This window comes from Rhinopithecus bieti, unplaced genomic scaffold, assembly GCF_001698545.2.
Source record: "Rhinopithecus bieti isolate Rb0 unplaced genomic scaffold, ASM169854v2 scaffold_28016, whole genome shotgun sequence".
Taxonomy (NCBI): Eukaryota; Metazoa; Chordata; class Mammalia; order Primates; family Cercopithecidae; genus Rhinopithecus; species Rhinopithecus bieti.
The window spans coordinates 414617-433670 of NW_016813202.1; the positions used below are offsets into that span (position 1 = coordinate 414617).

At 41.0% G+C, this 19054-nt stretch overlaps 2 protein-coding genes across 2 annotated transcripts in view; one reads left to right on the top strand and one right to left on the bottom strand.

Moving 5' to 3' along the window:
- SDCCAG8 (SHH signaling and ciliogenesis regulator SDCCAG8) overlaps positions 1–6698 on the bottom strand; it is a 253839-nt gene extending 247141 nt beyond the window's left edge. The window contains 1 exon segment of the mRNA XM_017847791.1: positions 6505–6698. Coding sequence (XP_017703280.1) covers positions 6505–6571 — 67 coding nt within the window. The 5' untranslated portion in view covers positions 6572–6698.
- A 788-nt stretch (positions 6699–7486) lies between these two features.
- The window catches only part of CEP170 (centrosomal protein 170), a 140867-nt gene continuing 129299 nt past the window's right edge, over positions 7487–19054 (top strand). The window contains 1 exon segment of the mRNA XM_017847790.1: positions 7487–7705. The gene's annotated coding sequence lies outside the window, so the exon portion shown is untranslated.

Consider the following 19054-nt stretch of genomic DNA (forward strand, 5'->3'; position numbering starts at 1 on the left):
ACAGTGAGCTATTCTGCCACAGGAGTGCTGGTAGGGAGGACACAGCCTGAGACTGACAGTGCCGTGATGGGACACATCTGATCCGGTGTCAGGAATAGATGTTATATCCATCAGAAGCAAGAGCTCAGAGTTCATATTTAGCTTAATTTTGTTTCAGGGCCTAAAAGCAATATTTGCCCTCAGGCCATCCCTTTAAGTATCCAGTGGGCTTTTTTGAAGTTCCGCCATCATCAGGGTTGCTTTAGGCAGTGCACAAGGGCATTTCTAGCTACCCTGTCTATTTTGGGACTCTGAGAAGAGTTATCATCAAGTAGAACGGTGAAAACCTTAGCACAAACTGGCAATGTCTTGGGATGTCTTTAAACACCCCAAGAGAGAATATTATTGCTCCCCATATCTCAACAGTTTGAAAAAAACTTACCCTATTCCTATTTCTGACAAAGAACATGCAAAAGTACCCTTATAATCTCCTAACACTGAAACATAGCTTTGATTTAGATTATTCCAGGGATAACTATTTACTTGTAGAACATTCATTTCTTTTCTGGTTGCTAAATCCTGTCTTTTGCCGATTTTATCTCATCAGTAGTAGGAAAGAAAACTTGAGATTGTACTTTTAAGTTCTAGCAAAATATAAGTTCTAGTAAAATAAAAGATCATAAAGTTAAAAGTACTAAGAAAAGCCACATGAGGCCAGGTACGATGGCTCACGCCTGTAATCCCAGCACTTTGGGAGGACAAGACAGGTGGATCACTTGAGGCCAGAAGTTCGAGACCAGCCTGGGCAACATGGTGAAACCCTGTGTCTACTAAAAACAAAAAAAATTAGCCAGGTGTGGTGGTGGCACCTGTAATCACAGCTACTTGGGAGGCTGAGGCAGGAGAATCGCTTGAACTCAGGAGGCAGAAGTTGCAGTGAACCAAGATCACGTCACTGCACTCCAGCCTGGGCAACAGAATAAGACCCTGTCTCAAAAGAAAAAAAAGCCGGACACTGTGGCTCATGCCTATAATCCCAGCACTTTGGGAGGCCAAGGCAGGCGGATCACCTGAGGTTGGAAGCTTCGAGACCAGCCTGACCAACATGGAGAAACCCCGTCTCTACTAAAAATACAAAACTAGCCGAGTGTGTTGGCACGTGCCTGTAACCCAGCTACTGGGGAGGCTGAGGCGGGAGAATCGCTTGAAACCGGGAGGTGGAGGTTGTGGCAAGCCGAGATAAAAAAAAAAAAAGAGAGAGAGAGAGAAAAGCCACATGATTATATAAAACAAAAAATAAATATGTGTAATTTGAATTTTATTGGCAAAAAACCCCTCATGTTTATGTGTATATATTCATATATAGTGTTTATGGCAAACAATATTTAAAAATCCAGAAAACATTTGAGAAAAACAAAAAAGAAGAAAAAAGAAATACAAGTTTTATGAGAAAACATGAACATTTATTTGAGTTACACACGTTTTCTTAAGACAGCCAGATGATATCACTGCTGGCGAATACACTGACCAAATTGTTGGCCAGTAAGACTAACACAGCTCTTCTACAATCGTGAGCCACTTTGCAAGATTTGGAAAGATGTGCTAATCACATACAAGAAAAACATAGAAAGTCAACCTTATCTTTGGTTTTCCTTAACTACATCAATTCATAAAGACAAAGCCCATCCCCGAGATTGTATATTCTCTTCCATATTCATCTGCTCACTTTCTGTGTACCTGGTTCAACTCCTTACTCTCATTTCCATAAGACAAAAACATAGCCCTTGTCATTCATCTGATCCAACCAAGTGCTGATGGAAGGAACATTAATGATCAAAGGGTCAGAGAGTGGTGTCTAAAGGGGAGTCGGGCTCTGGGTATGTTTCGCTTGGCTTCCTTCTTGGAAGAAAAGAGGGAGGAAAAGAGGGAAAAAGAGAAAGAAAAAAAAGGAAGCAAACAAGGAGGGAGCAAGAAAGAAACTGAAATGTTTTGAGAAAAAGCAGAAACTACCCAATTTGGCCATAAGCCTTATCTTTTCTCTAATGTCTTCCACTGACTCCATCATACCTTTTGATCATTTGCTTGGCACCTAATGGCAATAATTCTCACATCCAGTCCAAACTTTTCATCTTACAGATGAGGAAATGGGAATCCAAGAACAATTGCTTTCACTTGCCTAAGGTTACACAGATGGTTGTCAGCAAAGCAAAAGTAAGTTCAGTGACCTGCCTAGTTCTACATCCTCTCCTCTGACTCCACCACATTCTTGCCATAAGTTTATCTAAAGGCTGAAACACCAAAATGTTGAAAGGGTAAAACCAAAACGCAAAATGTATATAAAAAATTATGAGTTCCTGTCATACAAGAAGCCTGTTTCATTTTTCCTTCTACTCACCCAACCAAAGGTGGCTAGGAATTACGCGAATAGGTGAGTCGTGTATATAGGTGTTGTTGATAAAACTGTTATCTATTCCTAATGCTGCAGCAAGCGATGAGACATGATTCCGCTATTAAGGCTAGGATACTGCATTTCTAGCAATTTTTCTCCTTTCACTCAAGTGTGCAGTACTTAAAATAGAGCCTGGATTGCCTGTGATTGTGGCTTTTTTCACCCTTTCTTGGCTATGAAATAGTTTATTTCATACCTCTTGGCTTTATACAATGATGTATTGAATTTAGAGAAGGGGCATGTGCTATCTTGCCCACTTACAAATGTAGTTCTCGGCCATTCTGTGGGTGTTGAATTATAACTACCCATAGAGTAAATGAACACCTAACCATACTGCCAAGAGACCTCCCAAATCACTCCCAGTTCTAGATTAAATTCTGCGGTTCCCAGGATACCCAGTATATATACACTTTTAACCACACTGGAAACTTTCAGACCATTTACTATGTAGGAATAATACAACAGATCTGTGGGAGCAACAAAACCTTCTGGTTTTTCTGCCAGAACTCTCGTTTTGAAGAAGAATCATTAAACGTCTTCAATTTCTTGTAAAGAGGCATAGGCGACCCAAAGCAAGAGATATCTTTAGAGAACTCAAAGAGCAAATCACTGAAAAGCGTTAAGGGAATGGATGAAAGGTGAACATGGAGCTGCTCCAAGATCACCAGGGTCAAAATGAGGCAAGGATCTCCTTTTAAAAGCAAGAAAGTAAATGCTGACTCAGTTTTCACATTACAACTTCAAATTCTTGATACACCATAATGGTACCAAAATTAAAGAAATGAGGAAAAGATCTTTTTTTTTTCTTTTTTTTTTTTTGAGAGTTTCACTCTTGTTGCCCAGGCTGGAGTGCAGTGGCGCAACCTCCACCCACCGCAACCTCCGCCTCCCAGGTTCAAGTGATTCTCCTGCCTCAGCCTCCCAAGTAGCTGGGATTACAGGTGCCCGCCACCACACCCGGCTAATTTTGCATTTTTAGTAGAGACAGGGTTTCTCCATATGCTCAGGCTCCTCTTGAACTCCTTAACATCAGGTGATCCACCCGCCTCAGCCTCCCAAAGTGCTGGGATTACAGGCGTGAGCCACCGCGCCCGACCGCATTTTAAAAACAAGAAAGTAAATGCTGAGTCAGTTTTCACATTAGAACTTCAAATTCTTGATATGCCATAATAGTACCAACATTAAAGAAATAAGGAAAAGATTTTTTTTAAATGGAAGAATGATCATGGAAAATAGAAAAAGCGTTTTGCATTTGTACGCAGCTACTTCCTAGCTGAATATCAATGAAGGGATATTAGCAGTGACCGCACGTGCAGTTACTTACAAGCCAGAGGAATAACCGGTGAGGAAAGACCAAGACTGTTTACTAGGTTTCCATTAATCATCAACTATGCAAGGCATTTTGGGGAAGTAATGGTGGGTAGACAAAACCAAACAAACCAACAAAACCAAAACAAATTAAGGCATAGAACTTTAAACTGCATTTTATCTTAGTACATAGTAATACAATTCTTCAATTATTAGGCACACTCAAAATAAGGATTTTCCACATAACTCCAGCATTGTTTATTAAGAAACAGAATATTTTACTTTAAAGGGAATTATCGGCCGGGCACAGTGGCTCACACCTGTAATCCCAGACTTTGGGAGGCTATAGTGGGCGGATCACTTGAGGTCAGGAGTTCCAGAGCAGCCTGACCAACATGGTGAAACCCAGTCTCTACTAAAAATACAAAATACGGGCATGGTGGTGCATGCCCGTAATCCCAGCTACTTGGGAGGCTGAGGCAGGAGAGTTGCTTGAACCCAGGAGGCAGAGGCTGCAGTGAGCCAAGATGGCACCACTGCACTCCAGTCTGGATGACAGAGCGAGACTCCATCTCTAAATAAATAAATAAATAAATGACATTATACTACTCAAAAACGGCAATTTATATTTGTGAAGAACTTCTGACTGTACTTAAGTTCAGGGTTAATTCTGTTTTGTTTCCTTCCAGAAGCTGTTATACAAGCTAACATACAAAAATAAAAGTGCTACTAAATAAATGATACGTCCTGAAAAGCCCATAAACATTTCAGGCTACATTTCTCGATTCACTGTTAAAATTATGACTATATATTTTTTAAAAGTTGTTTAACTTTTTCTAACCCTTGCATTCACTCTTGGTGAAACGTTTCCACTACCTTATATTGTTATCACACTAAATTTAAATTTTATTTCAAACTAATTTTAAAATGTATTATCCTTGAATGAAACTCTTCATTCTGTAATTATTGAAAGCAGTACCACTAGTATTAAACATATTACTATAACATTAATTTAAAATGAACCCTTCTACTGCGTTAAAATGCCTAATGTTAAATAGCCTCCAACAATTATATAAAGACTTAAAATAAGGTCAAAGGAAGAGAAGCATCAGGAAAACTTTCAATGAAAACAAAAAATGTTTGCCAATCTTAAAATTAAAATTACTCATATCATTGTGCACAGTATTTTTCTTGCTTCCAAATGAAAAGTTAGAAGTGTTTATTTTGTATCTAACAGCTCTTGAAACATCAGTAGGTTGAGGAACGTGTTCATTAAAACCAATTTTTTTACTCCTGCAGTTTGAATACTGAGAATGTTGACAGTTTGTAACACAATTGACAGATGTAACAATGCATAGTAACCCATATAAAATCTAGAGTCATGGAAAGATAAACTTTCTAATATTGAAAAACCTTCACTTTGCTCTAAGTAACAAGTATAAATAACAACTAACATTTAATGAGTGCTTGTCAAATAAGCAGTGATCTTTACCCTTATTTTCTATCATAGTAATCTATAATTTTTGTTGTCTTTCTCCCCAAATAATCTAGAAGTTCCATGGTGATAGGAACTTTGTCTTGTTCCTTACTGCCTGCCTAGCACCTGGTATGCTTAACACATAGTAGGAGGCACTGACACATAGTAGGCATATTATGCAGAACAACATATGCTTCATAACTTAGTATTCTAAATGTCGTAAACAGTCATGACTTAGAGGGCTATGAAAATGCAACAGAATAGAAAGCAGAGTTTATTACATTTAGTAGAATAAAAATTCTTCACTGAAACTTTTTATATGTACACATATGTCCCATATAAAATTTATTTCTTACTATAGGTAAACATTTTAAGGAGTCTTAAATGGGATTTAAGGGATTATTTAAATCGCTGCTTTATGGGATTATTTCATTTGCTCCCCACAATAACCCTATGGACAATTCCATAACTTCCATTATAACAGAATCGAAATTTCTAGATGTCATATATACTGTCCAAGGTGACAGCGCCATCTAAAAGTACAGACATTAAGTTCAACAGAGCTTAAAAGAAAATTAATACAGACATGACTTGTACAGATACTTGCTCATAGGGTAATATGGTAAGACAATCTGAATTAATAAGGTTTTGATAATAGTAATCATGGCTTGATTAGATAGGCTCTGAAGGCGAACAAGCCTGATAATACCTGTTTCTGCAACTAACCAGCTGTGTGGGCTCTGGCCTGTAATTCAACCTCTCTGAGCTTCGATTTCCCCATGTGTAAAATATTCATACGACTGTTGTAAGCTGCAGATGATTTACTATATGCAAATAGCCTAGACCAATTAAATGGGGGCTGTTGTGATTAAAATAATTATTAGTGTTTCCCCCCACGGATCCTGTAAATCACATTCAATCCACTATGCCGTAATTTAAATGTGTAAAAACTGTGCATCAGACTTTTATTGGATTAAACAGCAAAGTATGGGAACTGGGCAAAAATGGCATAGAGCTATGCAGGAGTCTCTGCTGTCGCTGGTTGAGAAAGATGCCGAGATCAAGGAGTTGATTCAGGTAACTAAGGGAATCTGAGGAAACATCGTTGCTTAACTGTAAAAACTAAATCAAACTACTTCATCCTCCTCAGAAGACCACAGCAAACATCCATCTTGCTCCTCTGTAGCCTGGATGGGGCAGAACCCAGGTGTTAGGAAACGCACCTGGTCTGCTCCCGCCCACTAGGCCCTGGACACCTCGGGGCTAGGGACAGAGGTTTGGAGCAACTCACCCCGGAGACTCCGTTGATACTGCCCCAGAATCTCCTCCAGGGTAGAGTTCTCCGGGGACTTCGCCATGCACACTCTAGGCCCAGAGCTGGGAGTTACGTGGGAAAATGTCCAGCTTTCTCCCTTCCGAAAAACAGCAGGCCCGTGGCCGGCGAGCGCCCGCCTGCTTCCTGCCGCGGCTGTCACAGGGGAGCCTAGAATCCCGCACGAAGCTCGTGGGGGCTCTTCCCACCCACTGGCCCTCGCGTTGGACCTCGGGAGTTGTAGTCCTCACGTTCAGAGCCTCCAAGCTCGACAATCCTGAGAGCCTTCCAGCTACACTACAATTCCCAGAGACCACTGCGCACCAGGCGCTAGCTCGGACGGTTGGGCTGCCAGAGCCTGTTGCCAAGAGACAGGCTTGCAGGCCCCGCCCTTTTCCTCCTGCCCAGCCTGGTTTAGTCCCGCCTCCATCCCACTCTTCTGCCGCCTGGACCACCCCAAATGACAGGAAGGGCTCACTGAAGGCCTTGACGCTTCCAAATTTGCTAATATGCAGCAGTTGATCCCTAGGTTACTCAAGGACGCAGAGAGGAACCTCTGAACCCTGCTTCGGTTGCGATATTTTTATAAACGGTCGAATAAATCCTCAAGAAATAGAAGCTCTAAATCCGCCAAACAGCCTAGATTGTAAAGGCGGCCGACACTACAACTCCTAGCATGCCCAGTAACCGGACCTCCACTTGGAGTTGGCGCTCTGCCCGCTGGGAACTGTAGTCCTTGTTGGTTGCGGTCCCACCTAACTCCGAGGTCCTCTTCATTGTTCTAGCTGGTCTTTCGGGGCACGCCTGCGCAGTGGGCAAGCTGGAAAAACGTGTGGGTGAGACCCTCGCACAACCCCTTTTCATTGTCTGTGTCTGGCGCCTGCGCAGTAAGGAATCGTTGGAACTGGGCAGGAGGAGGGGATAGGGTCCGGCTCCTCGCCCTTTCCCGAGGCGCCTGCGCACTAGGCAGCCGCTCTTTGCCGTTACCGCTATGTGTGGGGCGTGTGTGGAATAACGTTATTGCCCAGCGGAGCTGAGGGCCCCGGAGCTCGACCGCAGCGGCAGCGACGACAACAGCGGCGACGACGACGACGAGGTGGGGGGAGGACGGCGTGCGAGAGACTCACGGGACGCGACGCGCCCCGCCTCCCCCGTCCGGTCCCTCTCGCCACTGTGAGGGGTAAGTGATACGATCGGCTGCTCGGTGTAGGCGCCGCAGCCGCGGCTGCTTTTCCACGTCCTGCTCCTCGGGTTTGCAGCGAGGACTCAGGGCGCGGCCCGCCGCGGGGCGGGGGTGCGGGGCTGCGGGGCTGGACCGCGAAGGGGGCGCTTCCCGGATGCTCCGCGCGGCGCCGCCACCCCCACCCTCTGCCCGCCCAGGACCGGGGGCTGGACGGGACCACCCTTCCCATCCCCACCCGACGCCCTCGGGTGCTCCAGTCCTGCGGCCCCCCGGCTTTCCCGAGCCCCTTGCTGCCGCCTCCGCGTCCCCTAAGTGCCTTGAATCATTTTCAGCTTTCGCCTGGCTTTGTGCAGCCCTCCCCCTTCCGCCGTAGCAGTTTGCGAGGGGTGCGGGCGGAGCATTGGAGGGAATGGCTGCGCTGTCGCTGGGGAAGGGATTTTTCCCCGATTGGAGCAGTTCCCCGGGCCGATCCCTTTTGTGTGGTTGGTTTTGAGGTGTGAGGCGGTTGGCGAGGTCAAGCGAGGAGCCTTTTGGACGCGTTGGGAGGGCGTGGAAGACGCGGTGTCATGCACCCTGCCAGGCGACTGCACCCCGCGGAGGCTCTGGCTCCGTAGTAAACCCGGGGGAGGAGAGAGTGGCTTCCTGTCGGCTTCATTGTCCTAGGATTCAAATATAGGGTTTTGGTACGTTTCGCTTCCATTTTATGCAAGCGATGAAAAAATAACATTTGCAGCTGCCTAACACAGGGCGGGAAGACGTGGGATTTGTATACTAAGTCACAGAATCGCTGTTCGGTGGTGTTTTGTAGAGTTTTATTTATTTATTTAATTTATTTTTGAGGAATGTAAGGGAGACAGGGACTATGCCTGCTGGAGTCCAAGCATTGCCAAGGTGATCAATATAAAATTACTAGGTGACGTTGGAGCCTGGGCTGGAGAGGGCCTGACAACGAAGCTGTTGTGTCAGGGAAATGAACCAGCAGAATTGTTTTTTCAATGGGCGGGTAATGCATTTATGTTCCGGAGGGAATAGATACATCTTTCCGTTTTATTTTTTAAGAAAGTAAAACAAACAAAACAACTGGCCCAGTTCATTTCTGTTTCTGAAGTTATCTCATTTTTATTCTCTTAATGAAAATTCAGCCATTTGGGAGGAATTTGGCGAAGCAGATGATACATTTGATTGAAAATGCATCTTTTAAAACGATTTCATCCTCAAGTTTACAATGCATAGAGCCGTTTGCTGGCGTTGCTTCTTAAAACACACCAGAAGAGAGGATAAAGCAGGATGGGGAGGAGCAGGTGGAGGAATAATGGGAGAGGAGAGAGTGACATTTTGACTATAGTATCTGGATCTTCACTGGTATAACCCTAACTGGGTATGCTTCAGAGGCTTAGGAATTCAGCTCTGGAAACAATACACTGATGAATAGCAAGTTACGTATTTTTCTGTCATTATTTTTTAAAAAGTAAAACTAGGGCTGCCTTTAGCTCTTCCTAACTTTGTAGATAACACGGAAGAGCCCAAGTGCACTTGACAGAGGAAGACACTAAAACTCAGAAAGTTAACTGACTTGTCTGCCCAAGGCAGACTGTTAATGGAAGGCAGAGCCAAATGAAACTCAAGGTCCGTTCTGCAGAGTGATCCTTCCTGTGTCCGCCTAGCCCTTTTACCCTGTGAAAATGTATAGAAAGCTTCTTTACGCTCTCCTTGAGTAGGCTGTGACTATCACTGCACTTGATTCTCACAGTTATTGATCAGTTCTTGCCTTTGTGATGTAAAAGTAGTAATTCTCCTGAAATGGACCTTTAGTTGTATAAAGTAACTTACTAAATGAGGAAAGATGTCCTAACATGTGCTTTTCATAAAAACGAAGTGTTGCAGTGTTTTCCCTACTACTTAATGGTAGGTTTTAGTATTATTTCTTGAAAATCAGTAGTATTTTATAATAATATGATGATCAACTCTATAGGCTGTGTTAAAAATAAAATTTCCGCATAACAAGAACCTATGATGTTTATTTTGCCACAGTTAATGAGTTGTAATCATTAATGAGTTATTAGTGATTACTTTCAACTTAAACTAGAATTTACATTTTAAGATATATTAACTTTGTTTTTTATTGGGTTGATTTTGCCATAAAGTGCTCTTTTATTGCCTTATAATTTTAATCGTTTAATTTTACATTGCATTTTAATAGACTTCTTTAAAGGATTTATTATTTATCTTAAATTTCAACTTAAAAAAATCTGTAACTAAATTTCAGTACGTGGAATTATATTCAATCATGCTTTAAATGTATTTTACTGGTAAATTTCATTGTGTTCTGAGATTATTTTGTATGGAAATAATCTGCCTGTTCCCTATTTTAACATTAGAATAGTGAAATTTATACTGTAAACCGTGGCATACATTCTGCATATTAATGCTGCTATGGTACTTTTTAAAATTCTGTGCTTCGCGATGTGTTTGATTTGTTCTAAGTATCAGTTTCTTGTCCCTTTTTATCTACTGAAAAAAAGAACTAGTTTTATTATTGTATCTGATTGCAATTAGGTAATGCTCATCTAGTACTAAATATTGTATATGCTTAAGTTTTTTTGTCAGAATGTTTTTTTATTCCACAAAATTCTATTCCTGAAAAATATTTTTTCTATACTCATTAATATGTAAAGACTTTTCTTTCTTATCTGTCCCAAACACTGGGATGTTAAGCAGTGTACTTTTCAACTAAGTATCTGACAGACAACTTGATATTTAATTGCTAACTAAAATATCTGTACAGTTGCAAATTATTCTGGAAGTATAACAAAAGAGCAGTTACATGCCATTTGAAGAATGCTTGGTGAGTAGATAATATTGACTGGAGCATTCAATGTTGATCTGTTTCATTAAGAAATGGGATACTTTTGATGGGAAGAAATATCAGACCATCTTTATCTCATTAATAACCAAAATTTCTAATCACATATCCTAGGTTTTGATTTACTTACTCAAATATTTCATGAAGGATTGTTCAGCAGTGAGTTAGCCATTGTGAGAGATAAAAAACATCTGTCTGGTAGTCTGGTTGATTAAACTGGATATATTGTACAGTTTAGCAGGAATGTTGTAGCCAAAGCCAGTGACATAGCCAATGTGTGTTACTGGTAAAGCCCACTTTTGTATCAAATAAAGGTGCAGAAACAAAACAGCAAAAGCAAAGTTAAAGAAAACCTCGTAAAATCTACTTACGTACAAACAGGGATTGCGACAAAGTGTAGAAGTGGAAAAGAATCCCAAGCATGCATTGTTGAGGTCTGAAAAACAAATGACACATAGCAGAGAACAAGTCATTTTTTAGGTATATCCATAATTAATAAATGATATAGAAAATATTACCCTTTGAAACACAATATTTATTGAATAGTTGAATAATACCTACCAAATATTGAGCATCTCCTAAGTGCCAGGAAGTGTATGTGTCTGTGATGTGTGTATTTAATTTATGCAACAAATTTCTAAATTAAGGTATTTTACACATTGAAAAAATTTGAAGCATAAAGTTAGTGAATAACTTTGCCTCTGTGTTACACATTCCTAACTGATAGGGCCTATAATTGAACCTTTGTCTTTCTGGCTAAAGCCAAAATTCTTTCTACTCATCTTAGTAAGTTAAAGAGTACCACTTGTTTCCTTACTCTGGTTCATACAATTTTAGAATTCAGGGGAACTTTAGAAGTCAGCTCATACAATGTGCCACCCACTACTAATATCTCTGAGATGTTATTGGGTCCAACTTCTCCACAAATCCTTCCCTGGACATAGAAAAGCCTGTTTAGCTTCCAAAACGTGCAATAGGAAGATCTTACTTAAATTGAGCTAGTAGCTGCTTTTACTATATAACTTCTTCCCATTGGTTGCAATTCAGTCTTTAGGAGTAAGATGAAGTAAGGTTTTTCTCAGTATATTAACTAGATTTTCTCTTGTCTAAATGTTAACAACACCTCCAACTTCATGTGGTTTCCTTTGCCATCCCTCACATCTCTCAGTTGGATTCAATCAGTTCTGTCAGTGCTATTCTTTGTGTTCTGATCTTGTTGCCATACTTAATTCTGCAGTTAGGGTCTGAATGCAGAGTGCAGTGAAATTGTCCCTTTTCTTATTTCAAGCCATACACTTGTGTTTAAAGTCTAAAATTGTATCAACTCTTTAACAACAGTAATCTCTGCTAATTCAAAGCAAAAAAACAGAGAGAGAGAGAAACGTTATATGGCTTTTCAAGTTATAGTTATGTAATTCAAGGGATTATTTTTTGAGATTTTATTCTCCTTTTCTAATATTCATAAATGGCCTTTATTAAATGATAGTGGGAGTAACACCTGTTAATGATAGGTGTTGAGTTTCTTTTGATGTTGGTTGTGGGGTTTTGTTTTCTTTTAGTGTTCCTAATTAACCAATAAAAAGTTGGCAGCCTTATGTTGATTCTTACTTTGTTTTCTAGAAAACTGGTCTGGAAACCACTGATGTAGTCAACATAAATCAACATTTTTACATGTAGCTAGATCTCTCCCATTGTGTATATACACACCGATGATGTTTTTAAAGCAGTATTTTACCATTGCACCCTATTGAATTTCATCTCCGTGAACGTAGCCATAGTTAAAACTTGGGATCTTCTTGAATCATGGTTCGTTCATCCAAGGGATTAGCTTTCCTTCCTGGCTTTTTGACATTTATAAATTTAACAGGCCAAACTCTTATGTCTTCATCCTGGCCATATACTTAATATAGCCAAGGACGAAGCCATGCACATTTATAAATAGAATACATGTTACATAAATAAAAGATGCTGGGAAGAAAGGTGACACAAAAATAATGAGAACCATTTGGATGGCTTTTGTTTGTTTGTTTTTTGGGGTTTTTTGTTTGTTTGTATTTGTTTTTGTGTTTTTGAGATGGAGTCTTGCTCTGTCTCCAGGCTGGAGTGCAGTGGGGCAGTCTCGGCTTACTACAACGTCCGCCTCCTGGATTCACGCTATTCCCCTGCCTCAGCCTCCCGAGTAGCTGGGACTACAGGCATGCCTGGCTAATTTTTTGTATTTTAGTAAAGACAAGGTTTCAGCATGTTAGCCAGGATGATCTTGATCTCCTGACCTCATGATCCACTGCCTAGGCCTCACAAAGTGCTGGGATTACAGTTGTGAGCCACGGCACCTGACCTTATTTTGTTTTTTAAATTAAAGAGAAAACCATTATATCCTCCAGTAGTAAAGGAATTAGATGAAGTTTACAATATGATGGAGGATATGGATAATTCTTTTATGATATAAAGTCACGTAAGGATAGATGCGATGAAGAAAAATTAATCAAGGTAAAGAGATAGTGATGGAGGACTGCTCTTTTAAATTTATTTTCAAGTGTTCATTCAGGTAGTTTTCAAATAGTTGAAAAGAAATAATATGAAAAACCTCTTCACCCTACATCTTATCTGCTGAGTTACCACTTTTCCCAATCCAGTGAGTAGCTATTTTTATTATTTCTTATGTATTCTTCAGTGACTTTTTTTTTTTTTTTTTTTTTGAGACAGAGTCTTGTTCTGTCACCCAGGCTGGGATGCAGTGGCAGGATCACAGCTCATTGCAGCCTCGACCTGCTGGGCTTAAGCGATCCTCCCACCTCAGCCTGTTGAGTAGCTGGGACTACAAGTGTGCGCCACCATGCCCAGCTAATTTCTTGTAGAGATGAGGTCTCACTATGTTGCCAAGGCTGGTCTTGAACTCCTGAGCTTAAGTGATCCTCTTCCCTCAGCCTCCCAAAGTTCTGGTATTACAGGCATGAACCACCATGCCTGGCCATGAATTTTTCTTCACCTCAAGCAAATATAAATATATATTTTGTGTCCCCTATATGACACAAAAAAATAGCCTCTTTATCCACTATGCTACACCTTGAGAACTGTCTTAGAGTGGTTAGGGAATCCCTCTTTCTGAGGTGACATTTAGCAGAGAGCTTGCATTAGGTAAGGAAGCAAGCCCGTAGGTATCTGAGTGGAGAGTATTCTACTCCGGTGCAGTGGTTTTGAGGCAGGAACGGGATAAGTGAATTTGGAGAACACCGTGGCTGAAGGTGAGTGAGGAAAAGGTGCTTATAGGAGGAAATGAGGTTGCACAGAGATTTTATTTGTTGATTTTAAGTACTATGAGTGTTCATTGGAGGATTTTGAGCAAAGCCAAAAAGTTGGGTTATATTTTTAAAGAATGGCTCTGGGTATTCTTTAAGCCACTGGGAACCATGAGATAAGCAAGGAAATGATTGGAATGATCTGGTTTAAGAGACGTTAATGGTTTAGAGTAGAGCAACAGTAGTGGCATTAGTGAAAATTATTAGGTTCTGGCTTTAAAGAGTCAAACATTTTGGACATGTTAAGTTTGAAGTGTCTGTTAAACACCCAAGTGGACACCTCAGGTAGGCAGTTGGAGATATGAGTCAAGAATTCAGAGGAGAGGTTTGGACTGAAGATAGTTAAATGTTAAGCATCACCAGTAGACTTAAAGGGATCTCTTGGGTAGGGAGTTAGATGGAGAAGAGAGTTGGGAATTGAGAATTGGTACTTTCCACATGGAAAGCTGAGCAAAAGAGAAGGTGCCATCGAGGAGGATTGAAAAGTGGCCAGTGAGGTGTGAGGAAACTGAAGAGTATATTGTCCCACAAGCCAAGTAAAGGAAGTATTTTTAGAGATAAGGAGTGACCTATATCACCTTTAATCACCTGAATACTTCCTAAGAAATCAGGCAGTATCCTCTTTCTTTCTGAATGGTCTCTGAGAAAGCAATTTCCTTTCTTCCATCTGGTTTATCAACATGAATGTTCACAGTTATTCTCCCCTGGAAACTATGAAATCTAAAGCCCTGAACAAAGTTTTACTCATAAAGAGGCCAATGCTGTTTCCTGCGTGGATGGGTATGGCCGCTGCTGCTGCCTCTGATGTTTGAACAGGAGAAGCGATGCTGTTGCATGGGAAGAATTTTTCAGGAAGCTAGTGATAGGCCAACTGCCTCAGAGCTTTGTTGTGGTAGCCAAGTGAGGTGGATGTAACAGCCAAATGAAAGGTATCATTGCAGGTAGGGGTCTCCTTCCCTTACTGCCCCAAGTGTGGTACCAACTTGATGGTGTTAGATTTGAAGAACCATGTTGGCAAATAAAAATATTTTTCATTTTGAGTCTGTAGGAATGGTTTTTTACTTCCTATGCATTCTATCCCCGTAGGCAGTTTTGCACATCATTTTATAATATTCTTGAGGGTAGAGAAAAGGGCTTGATGCTAGAAAGAGGATAAAAACAACCGGCCCGGGCTCAGTGACTCACACCTGTAATCTCAGCACTTGGGGAGGCCGAGGCGGGTGGAACACCTAAGGTCAGGAGTTCGAGACCGGCCTGGCCAACATGGTGAAACCCTGTCTCTACCAAAAATACAAAAATTAGCCAGGGGTGGTGGCGCAGGCCTGTAATCCCAGCTACTCAGGAGGCTGAGGAAGGAGAATCGCTTGAGCCCAAGAGAAGGAGGTGCAGTGAGCCAAGATTACATCACCGTACTCCAGCCTGAGCAACAAGGTGAGACTCCATCTCAAAAAAAAAACAAAAAACCAAGTTTTAAGATAATAACTTTTTTCCCCAATCCTGAATTCATCCTTTAATTCTAAACAGTGTCCAAATAAAGAGACTTTAGGTAGAAAAGTAAGCAATTTAAAAGAGTTGCTTACATTTTTTTCCCTAGGCCAGCCAGGAAGACTTTCTTCTTTTAACTAACTTTTTTCTGGAAGGTGTTCAACTGAGTACTGGTTTGTCACATGTTACACGGAATAGAAAAAGTGCAAATTCAAAGCTTAGGGACTGGTTAGGGGTTTTGAACGGTTGGCAGCCAGCTAGAAACTGATTTGAGGAAACAGGAGGGTAGGGGAAATGAGTCCCCTTGATGATAATAGGGGTTAACTGCAAAATACTTATTTTGGTGAAAAAGGAGCATCGCAAATACAGGACTTTCTGCAGTCAGCTTTTGGAGGCAGCGGGGCTATAACTGCACAACATTTAGGTATCTTGCAAACCTTATATAATATGATTTGCTGTGGTTGATCATTACATACTTCTCCTTGGATAAAAAGAAATGCACATAATGCATTGCATATTGAAGGCCCTTTTATTTTTTAATACTTTTTTATATTAAAAATCTAATCCTAATACATGGCAGAAAATTTAGAAAACAAGATTTTCTACCATTAAGTACTATTATAATCCCACTAGCCAGTAACCCGTGTTATGTAATCTTGTCTATTCTGGTTTAATTTGGTAACATTTTATCATGAAGTTAAACTTTTTGGCTCCAACTTTTAATGGTGGTATAGAATCTGTCTTCTGAAACATATCATCTACTTACATACAATTTATGAAAATTAAAGGTATTTTTAAAATTGCATTTTTGAAATTGTAAACAACAGGCCGGGCACAGTGGCTTATGCCTGTATCCCAGCACTTTGGGAGGCCAAGACCGGCAGATCACTTGAGGTCAAGAGTTCAAAACCAGCCTGGCCAACATGGGGAAACCCCATCTCTACTAAAAATACAAAAATTAGCTGGGCTTGGTGGTACACACCTGTAATCCCAGCTACTCGGAAGGCTGAGGCAGGAGAGTTGCTTGAATCCAGGAGGCACAGGTTGCAGTGAGCTGAGATTGCTCCACTGTAGTCCAGCCTGGGCAGCAGAGAGAGACTCTGTCTCAAAAAAAAAAAAAGTAAACAACACTGTAATGGACATTTCTAACTCTGAATTTCTGTGCAAATCAATGTTTTTCTTTGATTTCAACAAATTATGGTTAAAATACAATGCAGATACAAATGCAGAATTCTACTAATTAAACTTTTCCTAACTTCAATAAAATTACCCCCTCCAGTTTATATCAGTTTATTCTTCTACCACTGGCATATGAAACTATGTGTGTTCCTTCAACCCTTCATCAGTGCTGAATATTGCATATCTTTTTTAAAATTTGCTTTCTTTTTTCTTTTTTTTGAGGCAAGGTCCCGCTCTGTTGCCCAGGCTAGAGTGGAGTGGTATGATCATGGTTTGCTACAGCCTTTACCTACTGTACTCAAGGGGTCCTACCCACTCAGCCTCCCAGGTAGCTGGGACTGTAGGCATGGGTCGCCATGCCCATCTAAGTTATTTTATTTTATTTTATTTGAGACGGAGTCTCGCTCTGTCTCCCAGGCTAGATTGCAATGGTGCGATCTCGGCTCACTGCAACTTCTGCCTCCCAGGTTCAAGCGATTCTCCTGCTTCAGCCACCTGAGTAGCTGGGATTACAGGCACACACCACCACATCACCACACCTGGCTAATTTTTGTATTTTTAGTAGAGACGGGGTTTCACCATGTTGGTCAGGCTGGTCTCGAACTCCTGACCTCGTGATCTGCTCACCTCAGCCTCCCAAAGTGCTGGCATTACGGGTCTGAGCCACCCACCGCACTGGCCAAGATTTTTTTATTTTCCGTAGAGACAAGGTCTCATTGTGTTGCCTAGGCCGGTCTCGGACTCCTGGGCTCTAGCAGTCTTCCTGTCTCAGCCTCCCAAAGTGGTGGGATTACAGGCATGAGCCACCCAATCTGGACAGTTTTGCCACTTTGATAAACAACAACCAAAAAAAACCTTATTTAAATTTCTCTTACCGGTAATACTTAACATTTTTTAAAAATACGCTTATTGGCCATTGTATTTCCGATCTGAATTGCTTGTGTGTGTTCCTTTTGCTTGTTTTTCTGAAGGATTGTTCATCATTATATCCACTTGTGACAGATTCTAGGATCACCATACTTCTGTTGTATCACCCTGCTACCCTCACTTGTAACAGCTTTTGTGTAATAGATACTGTAAAAATTTTTTCCCAGATTGTCATTGCCTTTTAAATTTGTTATTTTACCCAACAAAGATTTTAACAGGTGTGTAATCAAATTTCTCATTTCCTTTTTCTTATGAAATAATCTCACTACCCAAAATTTTATTAAATTCATGCCTGTCGTATTTGTGATTTGAATTTTTACATACAAATGTGTTAATTGATAATTTTTTTTAGAATGTATTTAGTCACATATAGTCTGCTGTGTCAGTTTATTGTATAACTCCCCAGAGTTTTTACTTTCTTTTTTTTTTCTTTTTTCTTTTTACTATCTTTTTTTTCTTTTGTTTCACTTTGTCCTCCAGACTACAGTGCAGTGAGGGGATCTCGGCTCACTGCAGCCTCGATCTCTTGGGCTCGAGCGATCCTCCTGCCTGAGTCCCCCAAGTAATTGGGAATACAGGGCACGCACCCCCACGCGCAGTTAATTTTTTTGTATTTTTGGTAAAGATGGGGTTTCACCGTGTTGCCCAGGCTGGTCTCAAGTTCCTGAGCTCAAGCTATCTGCCTGCCCAAGACTCCCAAAGTGCTGGGATTACAAGCGTGAGCCACGACGCCTGGCCCAAAGGTTTTACTTTCTAAACTATTTGTTTTTTAATTTCCTCTTTTCACTAGAATTAAATTGGGAGATACATTTTTGAGGGTGAGTGTGAGATGCAAGGAGCTCTCTGTTTTGGTGGGGTGGTTATTTTAGATTTTTTCTTTTTTTAAAATGGAAATTCTCAAATATACAGGAAAGTTGAAAGAATTTGACAGTGACCACTCATATACTCACCATGTTGATTCTACCAGTAACACAATACCAGTTTTATCACATAACTAGCCGTTTATTCATCATTCCATTTATCAGTGTATCTTGTATTTTGATGCATTTCAAAGTAAATTGCAGATATTAGTATTTGTGTGTGTCTGACTAAAGTGCTCTTAAATTAATTGAGGCTAATTATGTTTCAGTTTTACATTTTCTGAATGTACTATTGAAATATTTTCCAACCTATCACTGTTATATTAAAAAACACAGTTAAAAAATGAACATTCTGTTTTTCACTCCAGTAGTTTTGGTGAAGTAGGTGTTTCTCTAAACAGCTAGCTAACTACATTGACACAGATGATATTGAGTTATTCCTTTTGGGGGTAGGGCGCGCGCGCGCACGTGTGTGGTGTCTACTTTTAAAGAGGAATGATGGCCGAGCGTGGTGTCTCCTGCCTGTAGTCCCAATACTTTGGGAGGCCGAGGCAGGCGGATCATGAGGTCAGGAGTTCGAGACCAGCCTCGCCATCATGGTGAAACCCTGTCTCTACTTTAAAAAAATACAAAAATAAGCCGGGCCTGGTGGCACGCAGCTGTAGTCCCAGCTATTTGGGAGGCTGAGGCAGGAGAATCGCTTGAACCTGGGAGGCGGAGGTTGCAGTAAGCC